This window comes from Anopheles coluzzii, chromosome 2 (assembly GCF_943734685.1).
Source record: "Anopheles coluzzii chromosome 2, AcolN3, whole genome shotgun sequence".
Lineage (NCBI taxonomy): Eukaryota > Metazoa > Arthropoda > Insecta > Diptera > Culicidae > Anopheles > Anopheles coluzzii.
In genome coordinates, this window is record NC_064670.1 from 21,079,076 (window position 1) to 21,105,850 (window position 26,775).

Below are 26,775 nucleotides of genomic sequence, written 5' to 3' on the forward strand. Positions count from 1 at the left end.
TTTGACAACGCTAACAACGGTTTAAATTATAAGACGCATCTCGTATATGGACTGTTGTCCAATAATATAAAACACACACACACACGCGCACCTCGCCCCAAGTGATTCTGTTCCATTGCCGTATGCAAAGCCCGCTAATTAGCTTGCCTCCGTCACGTGCATGCGCTGCTTCCTTGCTTCGATTATATGTCTTTTGCTAGTGTTTGTTTGTTCTGGTCCTGCAATTTCCATTCCACTGAGACACCGCATCGCATCGTCTAATATAATAACAAATCTATAATATGAATCTGTATTGTACCTCCCCCTTTGGCGCTGATTTCCTTCCCCGACTGCTCCCACCATTATTGGCCCGTTCTCGCTTTTGCACACAGTTGGCGGACTGGTTTTGTTTCTTTTACTTCCTGTATTCCGGTTGTTACTATATCATAATCTCTTTTGAATAGTGTTCTTGCCTTTGCATGCTTATGCAGCAACAATAGTTATCCAATATTTCGCTTTTCTTCTCTCTCTGCCCGCTCTTTCTCTGTGTAATAAATGTTTCAAGTTATAAAAATAGAAGTCTATTTTCCGTTACTGATTTGATTTGCATATACCTCCCTCCTAGAGCAAGACAAACGTAAAGTGTGTATCTATAATGGATATATGTATGTGTGAGTGTAAGTTTGTGTGTGTGTGTGTGTGTTTGACTATCAGCGATAGAAATTTAATTCGTTTTATTCTATTCTATTTCTTTACCTTCTTTTTTCATTCTATTTAGATGCACGTTACATAGATAACATGCTAAAGTGTTGTTTTCCATTTCATCTTAAGTCCGCGTTTTTTATACTTAAATTTCAACATTACACAATTTAAACCATGGCCAATCGGTGGCGAGGATTATGCCGAGTTGGTGGTTGGCGATGGTCTAGCAGCGGCGATGGTTTCAAAACAAGCAGCGCTACACATTCAATGCACATAGAATAGTTGGAAATAGTTGCATCTAATCCATGCTGCTATCGATCCCCCCCAAAAAAACTCGGCCACAGCGGTATTGGCGCAGTTATTAAGGAGTCGCGAAGACGCGTAAAATAGAATCAAAACAAAAAAAACGCAAAAAACGCTCACATCATTGCTGTACAGGTATTTTACAATGAAACGCATCTCCTCTAAAACAACTCAATCTACAACGACTATAACACAGAAATGCCGTAACATTTGCTACCCAACAGGACGACATTGATGGGCTAAGAGGTGGATCAGTGATCGATCGTGTGTCAGCTGCCGCACACAACTGTTGCTACACAGGTTAGAGGCACTGTGACCGATCAACACAGCACACCTCGTAGTACACCCCTTTTTGTCATAGCAAAACAAGTGGTATGGAAACATATACAGCACTTCCAGGGCTGCATACACGCATATAGGACGACGGTGCGGTCGCGCAGGAAATGCGCACTTCTGACGCACCGTGCGCGCATAGACGAATCGTCTAAGTTGGTTTCCGTCCGCTTGGCTAGCGCCACGGTCGCAATGCAAACACAGGCACAGACTACGACGGTTCGCAACAGCGGTTCTCGCAACAAGCAGAATAAAGAGAATAGATGTATATGGACCAACCAATGCCCGTAAGGGGTGTGTATATGTAGATTGTTGGTGGTAGTTTTCACATGTTTCATGTTTGTTTGTTTTTCACAGCATTTGCCTTATAAGTTTTAAAAATCCATTTGTCATGATTTTCTCGGTGGTGTAGGCGGTGGTGCTCGTACAGCTTCTTTGCGAATGTTCTCATATACTGCGAAATGGAAAGAAGAATGAAATTAAGATTACTAATTGTTGGGGGTGTTTTGGGGGATACAGTATCGCGGGGCGGTAGCTTTGCTGCGATTGTCTTACCTGATAGTGAGTTATTTAGATCGTTCACAGTTCTCGGTAATGGCAACTGCGAGTCCGATGTCGACCTGAAACAAATACACACACAAAGGTGGGTCAGTAATGCGCGGTGCAAGGGAGTATGATAACATAATTAACACTTAAAACTAGTAAGTAAGTAACGCAACACTAGAAAACAACGAAATGAAAATGATCTACAAACAAAAACACCATATCGCAAGACATGCTTTGTAACTGCATGGGGTAAACCTAATATCAATAATATTTTACTTCAAACACAGCTTCAAAGTAGCATAAAATACAAAATCAAAAAAAAAAAAAGGAACACAAAACCACGGCCAATTACAGCGAGAACACACAGTTGTAACGCAATTATACCTAATCGTGTGGTTGTGCTGCATACGATTGTTCTGCAAGTCTTGTCTTGTGTTTAAGCTTAATGTTGACAGCGATGGGAGTAGCTGGGTTCGCTGCAGATCATTCGAGTCGCATGCATATCTGCTCGTACACGTGGGATGGTAAAGTGGGATCAGTACAGAAGACGGTAAAACATTAAATTTGCAATGTAATTAGAGTAGGAGCGCTCAGCGCACTCGCTTAGTTTTTGATAGGCTACCAGATATGGAAAAGGGTGGAAAGAGTACGGATACAGACAATGAGAAGGCAATCGAGAAGAGTCCATCTTACAGTAAGTAGTGTAACACATCGTAACAAAACGTACAAGCAGTAACTTATTGTTCTAATGATGTCTTTAAAGTTTAGTTCCAAATGAATAAAGGCCGCCTTTCTTTCATCTCATGTGAATTGTAATTAAATATCCGATCTTAGTACGGTTCAATTTTACACTCGACGATATACAAAACATATGCTCTTTTACATGCCTTATTAAAACAATCCAACAACGGAGGAAGCAATACCAATGCACAGAAAAGCATTTCATCTTCCGAAACATTTTTCCGCTCTTTCTTTCGGATGCAACTGCGCTTGACTTTAGCTGCAACGCTCGATTTGGAGCCCAAAAACTAAGGAAACATCTTAGCGCTAGAAACTGTACAGAGAGCAAAGCCAAAATCACAAAGGTGCACATAATCTTATCGTGGCAGAGACGCTTCCCTAATCCTTCTCGTTACTTGAATTACTAGGAGCAATACCATAGCTAATGATACACTTTATTGTACATGTACATCTCAACACTAATGTACACCATTTAACGTGCTGCTGCAGAGCTCAGCTCGGCCTCAATGTGTTTATTCTAATTTGCTTTCCGATTTTGTTACCGTCAGTTGCCGCATTTATCCAAACGAAAGATAGAAGAAAACAAAACACGTTACCCCATTTTCTCAATCTCTATCTCACACAAGCGACCACATGGTTTACCCCGTTCTACCTTTAAACAATCACACACTGTTTTAATCGTGCAATCAGTTATGGAAAGCAAAAACAAATCCGCAACACTAAGGTATACAGAGCAGGAGTGCGATGGATGGAGATAAAAAAGAAGGAAAGCCATTTAAATTACTATAGTAGTAGCAGTAATATCACAACGATGGTGTACAAGCCAACACACGCAACACGAGAACGAATTTTGCGTAGCACGAACAATGTACAACAATTTACAACTATATTCCCCCGCGCTTCTTTTCCGCTGTGTTCTGGTCGCGATCTGGTCGTTCCCTATGCGTCATACCGTTCGCTCCAGCTAATCCCTTGATCCCTTTCCCTGGCCTCCTAATGCTTTGTTGCCCTTACATTCTGCACTGTTTTAGCATGACCACCCGGCAGAGAAATTATCGACGAGCGAGCAGTGCAAGGTAGCAGCAGCAACAACAACAGGGGCCGTCGTGAAGACCGTTCTTTTACCCGTTTATGGTGCAAACGTAGTAGCTCGTTCTTTCAGGGAGGGAGGGGTTTTGGGTGGGGTCGGATGGGGGATATACAAACACACGCGCTCTAGGTTACGGCTACACAGACGGACAGACGTGGGTCAGGCGGAGGTACGTAGAAGGGGGGGGGGGGGGGGGACAGCGTAACGCTAAGTTAGTTTCGAAAGCGCTTAAACAGTTACTTTAGACATAGATTTCGTCGACGTACTTAATGTTGGTGTACTCGCGGCCCACCTGCAGGCTCTGCTGCTCGGCCTGCTTCCGCTGCAGCAGCGTCTGGATGTAGTGCTGGACGGCGAAGTAGACGAACTTGTATTGAGCTTCCGTCTGCACCATGCCGGAACGCTGCGAGCGCACCATCTGAATTGTCCGCTGAATGTCAATCTCACACTCGTGACCTAAAAACAAAAACCGGAGCGTGTGTTTAAAAAGGATGGGCGATTCGGGAAGCGCTGTGAAGCTCCCTACCTTGACGCAGAATCTGATCCAAAATCATATCGATCACGATAAACGTGCCCGTCCGCCCGATGCCAGCCGAACAGTGCACACAAATGGGACCCTAAAATGAGCAAGCAAACACGTAAGCTTTCCAATCCGCCTGTGCTTTTGTCGTCGTGCTGCACTTACCGGCATCAAACCCTCCAGCTGCAGCTGGGCCTGGCGCGTGTTCACGTCCTGCAGGAAGTTGAGCACGCAGCCCGGATCCGCCGGTACGCCGTGGTCGGGCCACACCTGGAAGTGGTACTGGTAGATTTTGCGATCCTCCTGCCCGCGCCAGGACAGCAGAAACTCGCGCAGCGTGTAGTCGGCGGTGCTCGTCTCGCTCAGACAGCGGACCCGGGCGTGGCCCCACTCCTTGCTCTGCTGCGGATCGGGCCAATACTTTTCGCACTTCTTCTTGCCCCGCTCCATCTCTTTGGTTGTCATGACGATGACGCGCGTGTTCTCCTGCCAGATCATGTTCCAGAAGTCCTGTATCGTGTTGGTCAGGCAGCCCTGCGTCGCGATGTACGTCTTGAACATGTCCTTCTCGTCCCGCTTGTGGGGCGACTGTTGCTGCAGCTGCATGCGCGAGGTGATCGACTCGTTGCGTTTATGCTTCATCTGTAACGGTAATTCGATGATAAACAGCACCGCACATTATTATCGATATCGAGGCGGGGGAAAATAAAGGGGGAAAGTCTTCAACGCCCTACCTCGCTGCTGGCCTTCAGGGAGCACTGGGAGCAGGGTTTGTTGAGCAGCTGACAGCTGGAGCAGTTTTTCGTCGGCGCCACCGAACCGGCACTGTAGCCCTGGCACGCACTGTTACCGTTGGTGCCATTGTTGTTGGTGGCGTTCGGCTGGGAGTACCCGTTGTTCAGCGCCGAACCCGCCGACTGGGCCAGGTTCTCGGACGACGAGCTCATGTCGTTCTGTTCCGCCTCCGTCGGTTGGCGAATGTAGTTGGCATTAATGTAGTCCGCGCCCGGCACCGTGCTGTCCACGTCTTTCAGCTTCACGCGCGTGTGGTCAACTGGAGGGAGGGAGAAGAAAGGAAGGATTTATTAACGGAATGCTTCCGCAAAGGAATTCCGCTCGGTGCGATTAATTAAATGTCGTTATACTGCTGAAGGGAAGTGTTAACTTTCCCCCGCTCGGCAGTAGTAGTAGTAGTGAGAAGTCGTGGATGGTAAACTTGAACCGTTCCTCCCACCCACGTTAAGCTGGTGGTGTGTGCATCAGGATGAATAATGCGACACGCAAGAATGTGGACGTTGGGCGCGCACTAATTGCGCGGAATCGTCGCTTCGACGCCGGAAATTGTCAGCGTCAAGGGGTACAGATATATTTGCAGCCAGTGTTGTAGGAAAAGAAACAGGTTCTTATGTTCCCTAGCCCGACAACACCCTTCTCCGATCTGCTCAAGGCAGAATAATTCCCCGACAGTGATGTGTGTGCGCGCTCACAAGACATTTGTATTTGTTAATAATCATTCGTCTGTCGTGCGGCGTTATTCATTTGCGTAAAAAGGCGCAAAACGAGAAAGATTACCACTTAATAATGTGTTGCTTGTAAGTGAACAAAAAAGACATAAGATAGTATATATAAAAGGGAGAAAAGGACAAGGGTGGGTGATGTATTGGCTCTTTATAAAATAGTACTTTAATTGTTTGTGTTCTCCTTCAATACCGTATACGTATTTAATGTTAATTTTTGTTAACATTAAATTTTGAAACCTAACAAAAGTTTCTGATATCAGTAAAATTCGCTCTTTTGTTCCGGGTTCAAACCAGATTTGAACGCACAACCCGTGACGCGTTAGACCAAGGCCCTTACCTTAGAACCACGAGACAGTCTCACACAACCAACGTTTAAACGTAACTAGTATTCTGCGATCGCATTGCGTGTTATCCCGCTCAATATGTTATCTTCTCCGTATTATCTGGTTGTACGATAGCATCATAAACAATCAACTGGTAATTGATCCTGTATCTTCGATTAGTTACTGGTGCTGAACTGCTTTAACCACTGATTATATGTTAGACGTGTACAGAAGCAAAAGCTGGTCAATAATTGGTTACATGTACCGGACATTTACATTAAAAAACATGTTTCCTGGTACCAAGCAATCTTTCTAAGCTCTCTCCCTCTCTGTTTCTAGCAACAACAAAAACCTCGATTTAGAGATAAACGAAATACAAGCTTACATTCTGTGTCAAGTTTGCTCTCCAATGTAGAAATTCAACAGAACACATCTCTCTCCTTTAGATCGAATTCACAACAATTCAATTTCACAACAATCAACCTGTGTTTCGGTTGTTCATCGTTCTGTTGTTTAACAACTTTCAAATCTGCATTTGCATCTGCACCTGACCCCCTTGTGCCACCCATATTGTTTGACGATTCCTATTCTCATTGTGATGCTAAAACACGACGGACGATGATGATGATGATGATGAAGCTTGATTGGCAATCTAATTATCGCACCTCGACGACCGCTGCCCGGAGATGGAAGAAACAGTTTGCCGTGAAATGAAAACCACTTGCAAACCACTGTGTGTTGTCCCTACATTCTCCCCCCCCCCCCCCCCTTGTGTGTGTCTCAATTCTCAGTTGACCGACATTTACGTAACGTATGTCAACCTTTCGTTGTTTGCTCCAGTTGCCCGGCCATTTGCGACAAAAAACACATGTGCGACACACGTCAGGCAGTCAGGGTTCTCGAGTGTTTTAACGTGTGTGTGTGTGTGGAGAGGCCACTTAAAGTTCTGATTGTTATCCGTCCACTTTTCAGTGCTGATTGGAGGCGGCCGCCGAATGGGCTCCAGCAGACGGTTTTCGTTGCAACCAATTTTACCTAATCATCATTCACAATAATCGATCGAGCACGTTTTGCTTGGAGGAGGTTGGATGGGCTATTCCTGGCTGTTGTCACGGCTCTAACAACAACAACAGCAACAACAACCTTGACCATACCCGTGACCTTCCGAGAGGATAATGCGACAATCGATTGCGCACCCAGAAGAGGATGCCCCAGCGCGCTCCTCTTTACCAATAAAAAGAATGACACCTCAAAAGCTTACGGTGGTGATGATGATGATGATGATGATAAAGAGAGAGCTGTCGACGACACTATTGCATATTTCATAGTTCACAAAGCGCACCTTCCCTCTCCTTATTGATTCTTCCGCGGCCGCCCTTGAACGGATGCCATGTTTTGCAAAATATGAAAAACCGCTTCGACCGATTGCTTCCTGATTCACACGCCGGCAGACGACATAGGGAGGCGCGCGCGCTCGTTCGCCCGCTCTCGTCGATTATGTTGCACTTGGGCGAGTTTGTTCACACGATCCTACTACACACTGGTCGTGGTGTTTAGATTCCGATTGCCGATCATTAGCATTCCCGCGCACGCTTGCAATTAAGTATCGCGATACCGTTGCATCCAAACGCGACGCTTTTTGTCCGGCCGAGAGTGAGCGGGGTGGGCGCGATAGATTGAAATATTGACATTTTATCTGTATGTAAATAGCGAGCAACCCGCATTCGTAGTCACAGATCCTTCACGAGGCCCGCGCGGGAGGGTTACCCTCTTCCGCGTACATTTGGTGCCGCGGCGAGGTGGCGGATCGCGCATTCTCGCTTATATGGTCATGCCTGGACCGGTTGGCTGGATGCCTTTTTGCGACGTCGAGAGAGACCGGAACCGGAGGGTTTTTCGGGGAGGAAAAGGGAAGGGCGATACCTGGCGTCAACTTTTCAAAGATGCCTTTTTTATCTGCCCCACTACACTAACACGCATCACACGCGAGGCAGCAGAGCGAGCGAGCGAGCGAGTCGTCACACACAAACGATCGTCAGGTTTATAATTCTGCGGAGGTTGCGGCTGCGTGGGTCTCCGTCTCCGATGGTGTGTTTTGATTCAACATTTAGAACCCCGACACTCGGGGCAGAGCTGTCGCAAAACTGGTCCGAAGTTTAATTACCGTTTCGCGCCCGAACAACGTAACAAAGAATCGTCCACATTGACGTGATGTTGTTTACGGAGCAGCGGAACGTTTCAAGATCCTCGTTTCATGTTTTGCAATTGAAAACTGATATTTTTACCTTCCAATTTCCGTTTTCCCTTTCATTCCCAAATCCCCAAGCTAATGATTGGAGTGGGTTGGATTAGATCAATTTTAAAAGCAAAACGTATACTTACATGGTAAAATGTTCTTATATCTATTCTTGGCCCGGTTTTCGTTCCGCTGGCCCTCGCGGCGCGAGAACGTGTGCCGGCACTCCTGCTGCTGCAGAGATTCGAACTCCTCCCAGAAGCCGCCCTTCCCGTACGATTGGCCCCCGTTTTCGCGCTGCAGCTGCTCGACCCGATCGTTGATGCCGGCCGCCGTGATGCGGGTCGCGTTGAACGGCTGCCGCAGGTGGACGACCGTGCCGCACGTTTCCACCATCGGGTTGCGCTTGTAGTGCTCGATCAGGTCACACAGGGTTGCGAACTTTTGCCCACCGCCGACGTCGTACATTTTCTCCTGAGAAGCGCAGAAAACAAGAACAGGCAAAGAAAGAAACGATTCACACGTAAGTATAGGAAGGATTGCCAGCAAAGGAGTAAGATGTGTGGAATGAGAATGAAAGTTGAATAATTCTGATAAATTAATATGAGTCACATGAGGACACGTCAGCACACTCTTCTAACAGGGTAAGGCTACACTCGTGGTTACTAATTATTCAATCAATTTGTCATTCTGCAATCGATGACCTATCCATGGTTAGGCTGGCGTCATCATTCTGTGGGTATGGACGATCGTTACAACCACCATATAAGCGGAAGAGCACACTGACTGGCTGTGACTGATGAATTGTCTGTGTCACGAAACGTGCACTTCCGGTCAGAGCAGTATAGTGGAAAGTACGCCGGGCGCACCAACGGCGGACTCTTGCGGGTAAAATGTGGACAGCCGCCACGTTCAGAAGCAATCGGTGCCGATAAACGATTTAATTATGACTAATTCGAAGGCTGTCGCCAAGTGCATGATCGTTTTCTTCTCCCGCTTTTTGCACGCCACCGTTTGTCCCTTCATGGTAGTAAGTAAAGAGTGCTTTACCTTGCGCCGGCGACGCTGTCACGTTTGCTTAATCGTCGTATAATTTTATGATCACTTTGTATGTGTGTGTGTGTGCTTAAAATATGATCTGTCTGTTGTCACTCACTCTCGCTGTTCAATACTTTTCTTGAGCCTTATTTGTGCTCCCGTATGATCAAACTACTACACCTTGTTCGGTCTTTGTCTGCATAGGGGAGTGGGAGTTAAAAAGGGAGTAAAAACTCGTCCGTGAGTTGTTAATAAGGTACTACTACTTAGAGTATTTGATGGGTTACAAACGTATTTGTATAGAGTATTTGATGGGTATTTGATCGGGGAGAAGAAGCATAGCCTTTTATAAGAGAAGGTTCTCCTCAGTAGCGACTTCTCTCCACAACTGTCTAATATCGACAGAAATCACAATTCAATATGAGGACCAGGTCAGAATTAGAGTCATTATTAGTAGTCGCGCCCCCTCAAAAGCCTATAGTATATTTATCTACCTTGGTTGTTGAAAAGTATGTAAAAACCTTTCGAATATTCATTCTACAAAACCCAAACATATGCACAACTCGCCTCAGGCTAGATTTGAACTTTCGATAAGTGTGTTGCACGATCGAGCTCTACACGTGGCACTACTGAGGTGTCACGCGAAAAGTAGATCAAAATGCGTACTAATGACAAAGGCAATACAATTTGAATTCAATAGCTGCACGTACGATAGAAGCTTCAATTAAAGACCAGGCGTTGGCATGGAAGACAACTCGGGATTAAGTTGCATGTGTCTACTAAGAAAAATGCCGAATACTAATGGTTCTCGGATACTTAACTGAAGCCAGCACAAAACCAATAGTTGGAAACGCTGTTCAACTAGCGAATTCTGAACGTACTATTCGTTACTGTACCTCAAAAACTTGCTTCCTCAACATCATTAGCCCTACACAGAGAGCACGGTTTATGCTTCGCATATGCAACCACCTAACAACAATGCCGAAAAACTTAAATCGGCCTAAAAAAGAAGCCCCACATATGACACCGTCATCGACACCAATGCACTAATGTAATCCGGTTTGTTTTTACCCGCCATTGTCACACTGTTAGACCTAATTGCTCTTCGTTAGACCTTGATCCAGTTCCAGACGTCGAGTTGGCGGAAATACGTTTAGCATAATTTCCATCATCGCATCCAACCCGCCCGGGCAGACTTTTTATAGCGATGAAACGCAACGCACAGTCAGGCGAATGGCGTTTTTGGTGCTTTTTGCAATTTATGTAACCATTCCAATGAATCGATTTTCTCTTGCGATGCGTGCGAGAGAGAGAATATGATTGTATATATGTTTACACCTGTCTGATACGTTACGAAAAAAAGGCAAGTCTAATGAAGAAGGACACGGGGAAGTGCTTTTTTTTAAATTGCTGTAAGTTGTAAATTATCTCCCACACCGGTTCAAACCCCAATCGGCAATAAACAAAAGGTGCACACAACACAAACTCCTCCCTTGTTATTTCGCTTGGCGAAACACACCAAAGTCGGGGCAGGAAGGATAAGCAACAACAACCAGAACAACAACAAAAAAGCTCACGAACAACTTAAAGTGGCAACACACAATCGAACCGTTTTGTTGCCGGTTTTAAATCACTACAAACACGGCGAAAGACCTTCAGTCGTCGCCATCGTCGTGCCATGTTCGGCGGCCACTGGAAGAAGGGCCGTACAGATCATCCCCCAGTTTGGGCTGTGTGTGTGTGTGTGTGAGTTTGTGTTTGGCTGCCCATCTGTTCCACCGTACTGTTTACTCCCTTGGGTACACCAATCGGCTACCAAATCGGCAACGGTTTATGCGTCACTTGTCGTCGTCGTCGTACCGTCGTCGTGCTAGTGCCAAGGTCATCCGGCGCGTCGCGACATAAGTTAGAAGGAAGAGCATTAACATAAGAGCGGCTCCGTCATGCTCTGCAAACAGAAACACACACACACACACACACACACACACACACACACACACATGGGCACGTTGTTTCCGGTCCAGTGACTTAAAGGTACTAATCCCGCTGCAGGGCCCTTTTTCGCCTTTTAACACATTCTGTCTACTTTTCGCAGCACATATATTCTTTTCCCACCCTGGAGGCATGCATGTATGTAAATGGGGTTCGTACTTACATGCCATCGAATCATGACGTGCGTCACCTTATCGTCCGCCCGGACCGAGAGCACGAAATCACTGAGCTTGCTTTGAGATTCACGCACTAGAAACGAACCATTCTTGCCACGTTCTAGGATAAGCTTTTCCGCCTCCTTAGCGGACAGATTGCCGTGGAACCATCTGCAAATGGAAGGAGAAGAGAAACAAAAAGGGATTTGTGTTAGGCAAACGTTCGACGTTGGATTATAGAAGCATAAAAAAGCAAAAAACTAAAATCTCAAATCTAACCAACTTCTAACCAGCAATTAGTCGCACTTTGATTGAAATAAATTACGATCACAAAAGTCACCTCCGGCAAAGGAAGGTTGTTGTTCACTGTGCCGTTCAGCTTCCACACTAGGCACCAGAACTCAATTCACCACTGCAGCACGGCCGCGCGCTAATCGATAATTCCGTAAACAAATTCAACTCGCCCACATCAACGACGCAACTGAGTTTTCGAAACAGAAATAACGATCTAACTTATTTTTTTATTATTTGCACACACCTGCCAACCCCCCCTTCCCGTTTGAAGAAGGAAGTTCAAGTTCAAGTGTGTGTTCTTGGTTGTTTTAGTCGAATGCTTGCACTACCGTGCCCCACCTACGTAAGGAGCGGTTGCATGAACGATGCAATCTCCACAGAATAACTTCACTTTCCGGTCAATTTGTTGTTCGAAAACTGTGAAAAACAGCACTAACACAGAGACAAAAATGCACAGAGCAAACGATTTAGGTGCTTAAGCACAGCACAGCAGCCACAGAACGACTGACGGGAAGACGAGTAAACACAGCTGAAGATTCTAAAGCTTTCTGACGACAGCGCGAGAGCGGACGAACGCGCGAACTCGGCAATCGCGGCCCGTGTTTTGCTACACCCGAAGTACGTTGCATGGGTGTTGCGCGATCTTCGGGTATCTCCACACCCCCCCCCCCCCTCCCCTCTCTCCCCTGACCGAGGTCCTTCCGTGACCATGTTTGGTCCATGTTGAAGTTCGTACCGGCCTGCCGGACAAGACGAACACACGCACATATCGAACCAAACGAGCGACGACACAGGGGAAAAAACATAAAATGCGCAAAACGTTAGCAAACAACCACACACACACAAACACGTGAGACGTGTTTTGTTTCATCCCCTCTACTATCAACCCTCTATCATCGCGCGGGGTTGTTGTATGCTGACGAAAGCTCGCGCTGAAGCTTTCGCGGTGGCGCTTTTGCTCGCTTGTGAGACATTTGTAGGGTTTCGCGCTTCACAGACGCCTACTTAAAACCGCGGTGACCGGAAGTGCCGGACGGAATCATCTCACCGCGATCTACGCGAGGGTGGTTCCCCGTAAAACACGTAATACCCTTTATGGATAATGTGTGTAAGATAATAACGTGCCATAAGGCATGTTGAAGTTGTGTAGTATAAATCGTTTTCACACCTGGCGGTACCGGTGTGTGACACAACACACAGTAAAGAAGGTATGAGTTGTCATGCATTTGCATGTCTTAAAAGCAAACCGCCCTCCTATTTAAGGTGGTAAAAGGTGGATTAGTGCTGGCTAGAAGAGACGATTGCATGTTTTGTTTTGCGTCGAAGTTGCTGGCCATATTGATGGTGGCGACAGCACGCCGGCAAGTGAGTCATTGGGAAGAAGGGGAAAGCGGGGCAAAATGGGCATGTGGGGCAAAATGGGCACCCTCTATTTAAGCATTATTTGACTACAAAGATACTTTCCAATGCTAAAAATGCATTCATTAGAGTGTTCTATGAACACCATGTAAGTTTCATAACCCTTATATAACAAATAACTAAGAAAAATGCAAAATAAGGTTTAGCAGTATATTGATGTAATTTTTGCCACTTCGAAAATAAGCTTAAACGTGTGTCACAGGGATGCGTTGAAGTTTTTCATGATATATTTTTAAAGATATGATATTTCTTTACAATTTGTCTGAAGCAATCAAGGCGATTGAATTCGTATTTTTACTAATATAACAAAAAATACAAAAATGCTTCACGTGGGGCAAAATGGACAGTTACGCTTGGGGCAAAATGGGCAGATGCTTTTGACATCTAGCGCTTGGTGAGGCTATGGTGTTGTATTTGTCGCCTCAATAATGATGACAGCCACAGCTTGAAAAGTTTCAATTTTGTAGATTTCAACGTGTAAAAATTGTTTTAATGTCGATAACATATTTTTGGACGAATTTTAAGGGCTTTTCTGACCAGCAAAACAAAAGATAGAACGAAAATACATTTCACAAAACGTGCGCAAAAGCATAGACCATCACCTAAGCGCCGTTGTTGTGGCCCATATTGCCCCAGTGTTTTGACGTTTCGCAGTTTGTTTACATATGCCCATTTTGCCCCAGGGCTATGCCCATTTTACCCCGCGTGTCAAAATAGCTTCTCGTAAAACATCAACTTTTATTTTTCATTGTTTTCATGATTTTAAGTTGTTTTCTTTCAATGTGGCAATTTCAATCCATAGATAAAGGGTGGAGGCATACAATAATGAAAGAAAAATTGTGTTTTGTGGCATATTTAAAGGAATATTCAGTAAACTGCTTAACATGCCCATTTTGCCCCGCTTTCCCCAACTTGATTGGCACTGCACTTTGATGTAGTGAATCAGCCGAAGCCTCGCATGTAGTGCGAGCGAGACATCTCCAAACGTAGTCAGTAGGAACTTTTACCATACATGGACAACTACAATTCCTTTAAAAAAAAAGTGACGTACTTTCGATGGTGTTATTTCAAACGTTTCCACAGAGCACGTGAGTGCTGATGATGCCCGTACCGACGGAGGAATTAGTCACCCCATTACAAAAAACTACCCAAAAAAGTGACTTTTTATACATATTTTTATATACACACACACACACACGTCACTTTACGATGAATATTTATCTGTCATAATGTGACATAGTTTCAGACGGAGCGCTTGACAGACTCGTCAACCAGCATATGCATCAACAATTGCTACAGCGGTCGCTGTAAGTAATCAACCCCTAGGATTCATAGCAGCCCTTTCCATCCCTAAACCCCACTGTCTCCCTCTCTCTCTCTCTGAGTAAATGTGTGTGTGTGAACACAACGTGTCAAAGGCCCGAATCATCTTAGCGCTCACTTGAGGCTTCCGTGGGCTCGTCTCGGGTGGGCAGGAAACTGCTGGAATGCACACCCCGCAGAGGACGACAGACGCCCGGCGGGAGGAAAGCGCACTCTATCAAAAGGGTTTGGTGACGGGGTTTGCGTAATTTACCGGTTTTTTGTGTGTGCACACTTCTTGCGCTTTCGGTTCGATCGAGGCATACAGGCCCGTCGATGTACGCACATGTATATATATCCGTAGATGAACACGCCTTGTACACAACCGCGTCGTCTGTGGTGTGGAAGGCAGGCCCTGCTGCACATGGCTCAATCAATCAACCCACCAGCTAAGGGCCACCCGATAGCCAGGTGTTACACATTTTACTCTCAGTGCTTCGCTTTTTAGCGTGGCGCATTTAGCGTGTCTTCGTGCGCATTTTCCACCTGCGTGAAATGTGTTGCCAATCAAATCAATTTGACACACTTCTCTTCATCCGCACAGCAATCAAAACACAACACCCTGTGTAAAGCGTTAGAGCAAGCAAATAAACGTAGAACCATTCTGATCCGTGATGCGCTTGACGGAATGCTAACGTTTCGTTGGTAATTATGACAAGCTCGTGCCACACATATTTGCACCCTCCCCAAAATTAGCACAAATTGTAACGTCCCAGAGAAAATGTACATCCCCCCCAGTGGTATGGCTAAAAGCTTCATTTTAAATTAATTAAAAAAAAACAACAACAACGCACAAATGAGATGGGCTAGCGTCTGTTTTCTCCTACCAGCACCAGCGCAATCGTTTGCGGTAGCCTGTTTGCCCTGCGAACAAACAGGTAAATAACAACGCAGCAGCACACGGTGACATTTTGTTGACACATCGAATAAGTCGATATAGAGACATTATTCCCGCGCTCATCAGTGAGCCCCCGGTCCAACCACCCCCGCTGGAGATCATATGAGATCATCATGATCTTTTAACTGCTGTGTGTGTGTGTGCTGGCTTTGTGTCCGGAACACGACTAAAGGAACTTCTCGTGTGACTTGTAAGGTGGACGATTCTTATTAAAAGTCGCTAAAATATAGTCAAGTATTAGAACATACCATTTACTCATTAATCATTAATTGTAGCTTGTCTGCATGTCGATCAATTAATGGATTTACATCCACGTTTAATGCATTTACCGAAAGGTACCACTCTGTCCCACATTATCTGGGATTCTCTTCCACGCTTCGCCTCAATCCGTAAGTAAAGAAAATATTTTCCACAACCCCATATCTCCTTACAAGCGCACGCTGTGGGCATTCAATTCAAATAGTGCACGATTGAATATTCATTATTTAAGCAGCCGCAGGCGAGAGGAGCACAGAAGACCAAAAGGATCGTGTGCAGAGCAGTAGTCTCGGTTCGGACGGAGTGTCCCGCCACTGTTTGTTCAGCATTAGTAAGAAACGTGCCGCTGTTTTCCTACCCATAGTGTAGCCGTTGTACGCGTGATCTACATTGCTTCAGGCAGATTGCCCACCGAAGGAATGTGTGTGTGTGTGTGCTCAAAGAATGGAGTAGTAATAAAATGAATTAAGGTTTCTAGTCTGATGTATGGCAATTATATTCTAATGCTCGTGTTTTCGGGCTCCGCTAGAGCTACACTCTGCGGACGAACAGGTTCTAGCTACCACAAACACACACACAGACATAACTCAGTCAAAACCCTTTCACCCATCCCACCCCATCCCTATCCATCCTCACGACTCATGGCCGACCGGAATTACTTAGCGGCGGTGGCACCATTCGGTGGATTTTTACATCGCTCTGTCGTGATTTCCATATTTAACTTCAGTTTTACAGTGTACAGCTTTTACAGGCTGTAATTTTGCAAACCAGAAACAAAGCCAAAGAATTAGCTCTAATAGTTTTACACCCAGCCCGAAATGAACCTGGCAGTTGACGCAATTGCGGCAATTTACAAACGAACGGTTTCGGGAAGTTTCAGCCGACGACAGGCGACGAACCTCGACGGATTGAGAAGCGGGGAGATAAGTTCTCCCTTTTTGCATGCTAGAAAAATCGGCAAAAATATGGCATCATCTCATGACGCTCACGCCAGTGGCATTTAATGCACCATCCATCTAGTGCAAACGAAATGCAGTATGCAAAGGAGGTAAAATAACCGCTCCGTCATGGTAAACGACGATCACCAGCAGCAGCAAGCATCCTCCTCTTCGATCTTTATTACCTGTACCCCGGTGTGATGCATTCCCCCGGAACAAATTCCCCCTCACTGGTTATTCTATCACCACACACACTCACACACACTGTCGATTGACAGGTATCCCTCCAAATCCTCCACAAAAGGGATGCGGATGGAGAAGGTGACAGCAGCAACAGCAGCGTCACGTTTATGGAAATAATATTTCGCAGGAAACGCATTCCGGCACCAGGGGTTGCATAAGGCTAAAGGGCCTATCACACACCGCATATGCCCCGGGGGATAACTTGGGATCGCGTGATAATTTCAACTTCACAGGGCCGGGATGTACGATGCTTTGTGTCCGAGCGCCGTCACTAATGGCTGCCGAAGGTCACGAATCGAAATGTCACTCCTATGACATCCCGAGGGATCATCAATATCAAGGGATGATCAATATTTTGATCATTTTATGAACAATTTATACCCGAAAAAAGGTCTTAAAAAACGTTGTAGCAAAACAAAAAAACAAGTCGATAAGGTCAAGATCCCTTACCGACATGCTGTGCATCTCGTTAGACGCGGGTACGCAAAACGACGCGTTGCCATTTTTACGACATTTCCAAGCGGCGTTAGCGTAAAATGCGTTTTCTACGTGATTGTTGTACCCAACTGGCTTAAGCTGGTTTGAAGAGCCAGTGGTAGCAACATTTAACGTACTTAGCAAGTACGATAAGTAGTATTCCAGTAGTGAGCTGCAAGAAAACGTGCCTGCTATACTGTCCCCGCCAATACACTGGGCTCACTCGCACTCTGCCTCAAGCGAAATTGAAAGTAGTTGTGGGAGAGTGCGTGGGTGGCTGTTGAGAGTAATGCGTAAAATGCGCTGTTGTCCTCCCGCTGTCTGTCTGTCACCTTTTTCCAAACAAATGAACCAATTTATAGCTTAAGACGTCCTCGCCAAAATTGGACAAACAAGCTCGGCCACAACCCCCTTGCCGCGTAATTGCGTTCCCATTCAACAGGCACCACATACACACATACCATACTAGTAATCCCAACGAAATATGTAATAATAATTGCACGAAGGAACACAACAACACAAACCAACACAAACGCCAACGCAGCTTTTGCGCAGGGAATCAATGGGAGCTTGCCAGGCGCTGCTATAAAAGTGTAATATTTATCCAACAATAACATTGCCACCCGCCCGAGCGACACACTGCTCCTCCTCCCCCAAGGCTCGATGGCCACCGCTCAGACAACGGGGTCGAGGATAGAGCAGGCGATCCCCGTAAAACACGACGGACGGACGATCAAACCAAAGAAAAACAAATCCACACCCCTATTAGCATCCCCTCGACCAGTGTTATGGCGCGTTTTAAGCGGCTTTATGCGACTGACCGAACGCTAAACTAGTTTCCTGTGGCTAAAGGGAAGGGAGATCTCGTCCTCGGGCTACTTCTCGGGCCAGACGGCTGTCTTGTGGCTGGACACGCTGGATCGATCAATACACAAATTGGTTAATTGGGGTTTGCGGCTAAGTAAGTAGCACGTGGCCATCCGGAGCAACCATTGTCATACAACCACACATACACATATACTCTGGTCTCACTTGAAGTCTAAACCCCCCGGGTTTCCCAACCCTTGCATACTAACGGATAGAACAGCAGTGCGCTCCGGAGTTCCGCTATCGCGGTCGAGATGATGATTTGTGCGACCGGCACTGCTAGCAGCGCCGTATCGAGGGTGGTCGGAGGTAGCCGGATGGTGGCCGTGGCCGTGACTGTCCCACTGCCACTGTCGACCTCCTCCGAAGCCGGCGTCGTCAGGGCAGAATCGTGCTCCAGTGGGTCCTCCTCGAGCCGTTCCCTCTGCTTCTGCTGCTGCTGCTGCTGATGCTGCTCCTGGCGCTGCTGCATCTGGGCCTGCAGCTCGTCCTCCTGGTCGATCTCCTCCAGGATGCCGCTGTCCGCGGACGAGATGCTGGAGAACCGGCGACGCAAACATTTGCGCCCATTGCGCGTAAACTTGCCCAACCCGGGGCCCTTCTGGGAGTGGGGTAGATTTTCCTGGTATTGTTGGTGCTGTTGCTGCTGCTGCTGTTGCTGGCGGATTACTTCCGTCGGTGTGGATGATCGGCGCTTGAGGTAGTCGACCGTACCGATGGTGTTGGTCAGTTTGAGCACGTACTTTTTCAACATTGTTTTTCTTTTCTTCTACTTGTGTTTTAAAAGGCTTCGATTTTTGTTTCACTGTTCACTCAAACGCTGTCAATAGTTATACTTTAGTCTTCTCCTGGTACAACTGTCAGCCGTAGCCTGTCAAACAGCCAGTGGAAAGAACACTATTTCTTGATCACTGACTGGGCGGCGGCTGCTGCGGTACACTTCGCCACATCGGCTTCCTGCTGGGCGGGCTGCTTCGGAAGCAGAAACTCGACGATGTGCTCAAAGAAGAATCCTCCACTCATTGTCACACACACACTGGGTACAGGACGACACTAGCACTTGTATGGTAAATGATCACGTTTAAGTTTTAACCTTTCTTGATTCGATTTTTACAAAGTGAAGCGTGTTTTCTTGCGTCTTTTTGAAGAACTGAACACACCGAAAGGGCCTGTCGTACCGAGCGTGTTTGCCACTAAATCCGTGTACGATGCGCTCAAACAGTTGCGTTGACAGTGTTTCCCTTTTTTCACGTTTATTAAGACCGTGTCACAAAACAAAAATTGTCAAAATGATCACAACTTTTAGTTTGCTTCTCTTTGGATGCTGCTGCTCTTTGCTTCGAATTGACTGCGAACTGTCGCCTCGTCTTCGAGAGATGCGCTGCTAACTGCTGCTGCTGCTGCTGCTGCTGCTTGCTGAACTTGATCCGCCGCACTAAACCGATCGCGGTCGATCGCTTGTCATTTTAATATGAGCTCAGGCTCGGCATCGGCTGCTTGTCTCGGCCCGCATTGGTGTGTTGGTGCGAGCGGCCGATCCATCGACCACGATAGGCACATACAGCGACCACATAGCAGCAGCCCGCAGCAAGCTCTCGCGACAGATCGCGACGTAACGCAGCCGTCGTTACCCCTGCGCCACGTAAAACCCTTCCTTCTCGGCTGCCCGATGACTTCGTGTCGCGTTCACACGTTCGCTCTGGAGCAGCAAGCCCAACGCTTTCGGTACAGGTGTGTGCTGGGGCGTTGTGCACACACACACACCCATACACATAGGTATGCAAAATGCGTAAAAAGCAACCGCTTCGCGCAATGCGTACCGGCTCTGTCCCGCGGGCCCGGGTTGCTTTGCGTCGTCGTGGCGCATTAGAATTTGGATAGCGCGTTCGTTCGCGCACATTTTAAGCTGTTTTTGTCAACGGTCGGGCTGGAACCGTGAAATGTGTCGTTCCCCAAAGCAGCAAAAGTTTCATCTCTTCGTTCGTACGGGATTCGTCGGGGACGGTGGAATACACACGCACACACACACATGTGTTTGTCGGAGCGATTTACAATTTGCGAATGTAATTTGAACGTTTGCTGGAGACGATGATGCACAAACTCGCCCTCGAAAAAAGTGGTTAGGGGGACACGGGGAAGGCCTGGGAAAAGAAATGTCGCCTTGTTCGGTGTTGTACGAACCTTTTCTTCTTCTATTCACTCGACAGCGTACAAAAATGATTGTACAACTTGAATGTAAGTAAAAATAACCTTCGGCAAATGTGTGTGACCGGTCCATTACCGGGCCAGGACGACTGTGGTGTACAGCTGTCGCCAAGGGGCACGTCTGTTACGGTCAATTCGCACATGTCAAAGTCACCTGCTTTTCACCTCCAGCGGGGAGAGATCTTTACAACAAAGCACAATCACCCACCAGTCACACACCTACAAAGCTTCGGTGTAAGCTTTCTTTATCATTTTAATAAAAAAATAATTTAATAACTAATTTGTCATGTTTGAGGAAACATCAACGCTGCGCCCTTGAACTTGCCCGTTTGGAGTATATCGGTGTTCGGTTGCGTTAGAATTAGAAACGCTCAACTTATCCCCATTCATCAACCAACCAATCAACATCATCTAGTGGGAGCTTCCCCAACAAACAAGTGTAATGCGTTATAGAGTGATGTTACCAGTGCAAAGTGCTGCCGCTTTGCTCAACAATTTACCAACATTTTTGGTCAGTTTTTCATGTTGTGCTACTATTATTTACATTTTTTGTGCTCTTGGCAATACTTTATCGGAGCATTTTATTGTGCTGGAATTCTGCCACAACGCACACAACCATTATGGCACGACCGTGAGGTGATAATGAAACTGTTTGTCCACTTTTGGGTGTGCGACCACCATTTGTGCGCAGCTTTTATTGTGCCAAAATTGTGTTCCTATCGATTGATCTTCTGTCCTCTTCCGCCCTCGTGTTCTTTGTTGTCTATGGGCGAGAATACACACACACATACACACTTCATGCTACTACCCCCAAGCATAAGCATGAATATAATCAAGCCCATAATTAGCGTGGATGGAAAAATCGATCAAATTGTTGCAAATAAATACATCAAACATCGTTCGCCAACGGGGTTTGCAAATGCAATTTCTTGGCACACAGAAATGCCAGGACACTTTGGTGGTGCGCACAGCTGGATGTTATTCGCACGTGTCGGGGTAACGTGCAATCGCTGTGCTCTACCCGTCGGTACAAATCGCCAGACACCAAGCACCGCGAGTACCTTCCCCAAGTTTTTTGTGTTTTTATTATATTTGTCGTGGAGCAGCGCGCAGTACCGGAACATCCATTCTGCCCTTGCCATCGGGGGAAGGCAAAACTCATTAACGGACACTCAAAAGCTCAAAGCATCGTTTAGGCATTTGAGGCAAGCTAAGTCTTGTTAGCCGATGACATATTCCCTGCTGCTGCTGCTGCATCTGACGACCCCTTTTACACTGCCACTCATTACGCTAGATTATACACCTTCCTGCGGTTCCATTAAATGGCAATATAATTCACACACACAAACACAAGCACATTGTATTGGGCTGCAGCGGTGCAAGTCATTTCCTCGCAACCAAACACAATGTCCACAACCAGGCGAGTGATTTACGGTTCGAGCTTTGAGGCGTTCGAAACTAATTCGTTCTTAGACGGCTAATAGAATGGAGCGATAGGGACGGACTCAAGATGGAGATGGGCGGACGCGCTCCGGAAAGCAATAGGCAAATATACATTGGAGCTTCGAGCGCGCGCGTGTCACATTTATTGGCACATGCATTCTGTTGCGGCCAAATCGTCAACCTTTCGCCCGCCACCACAACAACTGGCGGCGGAGGGGCGTAAAGAAACAGCTAATCATCTGGTGGGCTAAAACAACTGCTAGAGGAATTTAGAACAAGACTCAACTTAAAAGCTGTAGCAGTTCCGGTTGCCGGTGTTGTTTACTGAACCCAGTACACACGCCCGGATTATTTACGCACCTCCCTCGTGAAACTAACGCTTAGATATTGCCAGACTTTCGTTCTCTCGTATTAAAAACTATGCCGAAAGGGAACAACAAACACTGGCCCCACTAATGCTCCACCAGCTTTGCTTTGATCGTGACATTGTGGAAGAAAATGACACCGTTTTCGCCCCCGCTTTTGCTGGAGAAGCGTAGAAAGCAGAGCAAAAAGTAATGAAACAAAATCTGCAGAGAGCAAACAAACAAAGGGGCCAGACCAGAACATGGTCCAAAAATGAAGCCCGTGAAGGTGGTCGCGAATCGTGTGGTTTCGACGCCGTAACGCCAACACGCCACCTTTTGGGACCACAGCGTTCTCATCCATCCATCCATCTGCCGCCTTTCCAGCGTTATGACTAATGGGCCACGCCACGCTGCTGCGAAGAACTGCGCAAAACCGAACGACGGGAGTGTGAAAAAGTGTAATACATTAACTTGGTACTCGGTACTGGACAATTGCGTAGAACACAATTTGGGATTCATGCCTTTATGTACAAAGCCAACTTGAATGACATTGACGTAAAGCTGCTCTGTAGTTGCAGCTACAGATGTGTGAATGTGTTAACAAATTCTAATTATTCTAGCTAAATGTTACTTTTTCCAAAATTCTGGGATTTCCCGCTTTACTCTCACACACACACCCTGGATCTTTATCTGCAATGAGGACATCCTGATTCTACTGGCACCGCACCACCGTGCGACGGAACACGTACGGGCAATTCCGACCAGCAGGACGCGTTCGTGTTTCCGTACACCCCCCAAGGTCAACAAAGCGAACGAAAAGACGTGATCGTGCGATACCTTCTTGCCGCTGTGTGAGCTAGCGGTAAACGCCACGGATGGACACACGGCGCGATAGGATCGCCGACGTGAAGAGTTCGCTTTAGAATCGGTTGCTGGCGCGAGCCGGGTCGTGCGGTTAGCATTAACTGCACACTTGACTCCCGTGCTCAAGGTTTCTGTGGCGCGAACCTTTCGCACACACTTCCCGCCACACTGACGTTCGCTCACGTTCGCTTCCTGTGGACGCGGCGCTGGATAGGTTGGGAAAAGATCCCGCGAAGCTCCAGACCGCCCCGGCGCTGGATGATCGAATGGCACGCGTGTTTTGTATGCAGCACACGCCACTTGCAAGCTGATTGACCTCACACACACACACACCTGCGTCATCGGAACAGACGAAGGAGGAGGTTTGCTGAAGAACAACCGTAGAACACGGCAGTCGTTTGGGCAGTGCACGTACGCCAAAAAGTGATTGAAATTCTGGAGATATTAAATGTACAACTGCACCAGAAGGACGCGAGGGAGATGGGTAAATATGGACACAGCAACACATAATTGCTGATGTTCTCCGGTAGGCTAATTACAAGCTTTTAAAGATAATTTTTACATTGCATCGCTGTAAACATCGTAAAATACGCTGTAAAATACAATAAAATATCCCGCCAGAACGTCACTTTTGCACTTGCGCCTCGGATGTAACAGAATGATCGTTTGCCATCGTCGAGAATCGCTGCCACGTTGAAATGCAGTTGATATTTATGTGTTTATTTAAATTGCAAACAATAAACCAATGCAAATCCACTTCGTGTTACTAAGGCCCGACGACTTGTCAGTGATTACAGCGTAAGAAGAATTTGTCTATTTCCGTACATCTTGCCGATTCGCAACGCTGTTTGATGCTCAGTGTGTGTTAAGATTTTGTACTGTATTAGAATGTGTTTAAGATTGCTCTTCCTATAACACGCGTCTAACTACATTAGAAAGCTTGATCGAGAGTGTAGTAATAGCCCTTTCCCATCATACGTGAACGATTGCGTTCACTTTGCCAGAACTTCCTTCTTAGCGAGCGTGACTGGCTTGCACATCGGTCAGATGCACCTGGCTCTTTGGAAAAAAAGCCTTGAAATGCCTTTTTCTGCTTACTGCTCCCATAAAACTACCGCTCATGCAATGAACACCCAACGAACTGGTCTACACCATCAAACAAGAAATGAAAGCTTCGACTGTATCACCTCCTTTCACCGTACAAGATGAACGATCAAGCCGTAACTGATGATATACTAACTGAAGTTCTACCAGCAGCCACTCACTTCATCATGGCGCCCGTTTTACAAGGAAGGAAGTGACTACTTTGCGATAATAATCCTCTCGCTGTCACCAACAGCCAGCCATGCCCGGCCTCATCTGCGGCGTAACTTCCGTAATATTGATCATCATTGTTCTCTGGCTGTGCTCTCCCCCCGCACATTTAGGATGTTCAGTGCAATCTTCCGCGATGCCAGGGACGGTGGTGGTACTGAGCACCAAGCGAGTATTTATTCACCGCCACTGGCAAAATGTCACTTTCGTTTAACACGCCAGTGCGGGTGGTGTGCGCTATGAGTTGCGCACCAGTAATTGTGAAGTCTACTAAGCGTAGTCAGCGAAGCCGCAGGATGAATGCAAAGTGTCCAATTTTATTGTTCATTTTTTCTGGTTTTGTTCAACCTTCTGACGGGTTGGCACCGTGGGTTTGGGGAGCGGGGTGTGTGTGGAAGTATGCAAATGCACAGCTCTACACGTTTGTAGCTGTATTCAACAGAGTTCAGTGAAATAACCGTTGATATTCTAAACACCATTCTACCTTCGTGCGAGATACCTCGCGCCAAGTTTCCGAGTTGCTCCTGCAGTGTGAGAAGAGAGAGAGAGAGAGATAAAGAGTTGCAGTAGCAGTCACTGCACTGCGTGAGTTTTGCGCATCTCCATAAATCGAATATGTATACCCGCACGTCCACAGCCCTAACGAAACGGGGACCCTTGCAGGAGGTTGCCGGTAGAGATTCATCAAAATGAGGTAATTTGTATGCCCGGATGAGCGCAGACTGCCATTATTCTATGACGTCATTGGCACGAAGGTGCTTCCTACCAAATGAAGGTACAGAAAGGGTTATTCATTCATTACCCGCCCCTGGTTGCCAATAACGTTCAATGCAACGGTCAACATCCGACGGAGGGCTACTGTGACTCGTAAAGGATGTTTTACGCCTGCAGCCTAACCGAATAAGCTAACGGGCGGATGGGGGAGTTGTCTGGATTTGGAATTTGGTTGTTGTAATGTTAACGTTTAGAGAAGTATTGTGTTTTTTACGAATTAATTAATTAATTAACTGATTGTACTGCAAATATGGTTCCACTTTATCGTTTGCGTTATTAATATAACCATTTCTGAATCAATAGAATCTACGTACAGTCAATCTAACGCTAATCACGGTGACCGTAATCTAAAAAAAACATATATATCATAGAGTAGGAAAAAAAAGATTAACCTTAAGCATCGATTGCGCAACTGCTGAATCATTCCACCTCAAAACGACGGTCTATTGAAATCGTTTCCCGCACAAATCTCACCCTAAACATAAACTGGTTCCGTGAGGGTTACAACGAAATTTATGTAAATCATCGAAACCGGTCGAAACCGACTTTGACTGCATTATTTTCAGCATCTCGTAAAGTTCAATGTCGATTATTGAAGAAGCTCGATCGTTCCCAATCTGTGTTTGGCGACAGTCGGTCTACTATTGGCAATAGACGAACTGGTACCATGTCACGTGAATCTGCCACACGCTGACTAAAATCTAACCTTGCCGTACGCGGAGCATGCCCATTTCCTAGATTCGCTAGTAGTTACTGACCTTCTGAAAAACGTGTATAATATAAAACATAACACCCCAACATGACACCGCAAAAATCCTGTTTCCAGTTCAGTTGAGCCTCAGGCACGCTCTTTCATTTACATTTTATGTAGGACGGTATTTAAAAGGTCTCATTTTATATGTTGAAAGAATTACTGTATTGTTTTGTTCAGCCAATGGGATGATGAGACGAGAAAGAGAAAGTTATAGTTAATTGTTTGCCATGCATCGAACGATAAGAGTGATGTAAAAACTGTTATAGGATTCAAAGATCGCTTGAAGCATAAAGCAAAGTATCCTATTACGCGATAACATAAATTTAAATGTCATTTTTAAGGTTGAGGAAATATTTTTCTAATCTAATGTGGATACACATACCACATCAATGTATATGTTTGTATAAAGACTGTGTAAACAGTGTAGAGATATTTAGAACTAATACGAGCTTTGGGCGAGCTGTACGATCTGCACAACAATTAAATCTTCCACTCTAATAATTATCATGTAGATCAACACAATCATGAATGGTTTTTTTTTTCCTTTTCCTGTATCAATACAATAAAGATGACTAAAACAGATTTTTTATTATTGTTTACAGGATAATGAAGGTGTTCAAATTTCCTCGACATTACTTGCTCGACTTATCTGCAAGATACTGTGTTTTTTTTCAATTATTATAACAATCGATAAGTGAAATATTCAGGCATTTTTTCTAACCAGCGAGCTTAAATTTCAGCCTGTCAGTGGAACAATAAACATCATCCGAGATGTATCCTTTTGACTATGCCATATTGGATTGTAGCAGTTGTTTATAAACGAAGATACATTTTCAAATT

The 26,775-nt window shown here is 46.0% G+C and overlaps 1 protein-coding gene across 4 annotated transcripts in view; it reads right to left on the reverse strand.

Annotated features, from left to right (window-relative positions):
• Nucleotides 1–917: 917 nt before the first annotated feature.
• LOC120950021 (tyrosine-protein phosphatase corkscrew) overlaps nucleotides 918–26,775 on the reverse strand; it is a 34,108-nt gene continuing 8,250 nt past the window's right edge. The window contains exons 1-10 of one of the 4 annotated variants that reach the window (XM_040367738.2): nucleotides 18,444–19,689; nucleotides 11,487–11,649; nucleotides 8,440–8,767; nucleotides 4,949–5,268; nucleotides 4,380–4,856; nucleotides 4,221–4,311; nucleotides 3,961–4,150; nucleotides 2,248–2,367; nucleotides 1,873–1,937; nucleotides 918–1,771 (exon numbers count right to left, since the gene is read on the reverse strand). In XM_040367738.2, the coding sequence (XP_040223672.2) occupies nucleotides 1,707–1,771; nucleotides 1,873–1,937; nucleotides 2,248–2,367; nucleotides 3,961–4,150; nucleotides 4,221–4,311; nucleotides 4,380–4,856; nucleotides 4,949–5,268; nucleotides 8,440–8,767; nucleotides 11,487–11,649; nucleotides 18,444–18,988 (2,364 nt within the window). In that variant the 5' untranslated portion in view covers nucleotides 18,989–19,689 and the 3' untranslated portion in view covers nucleotides 918–1,706. Of the gene's footprint in view, nucleotides 1,772–1,872; nucleotides 1,938–2,247; nucleotides 2,368–3,960; nucleotides 4,151–4,220; nucleotides 4,312–4,379; nucleotides 4,857–4,948; nucleotides 5,269–8,439; nucleotides 8,768–11,486; nucleotides 11,650–12,115; nucleotides 12,332–18,443; nucleotides 19,690–26,775 lie in introns of those variants that run through there. The other 3 variants (XM_049605303.1, XM_040367740.2, XM_040367739.2) reach the window with 3 other exon arrangements.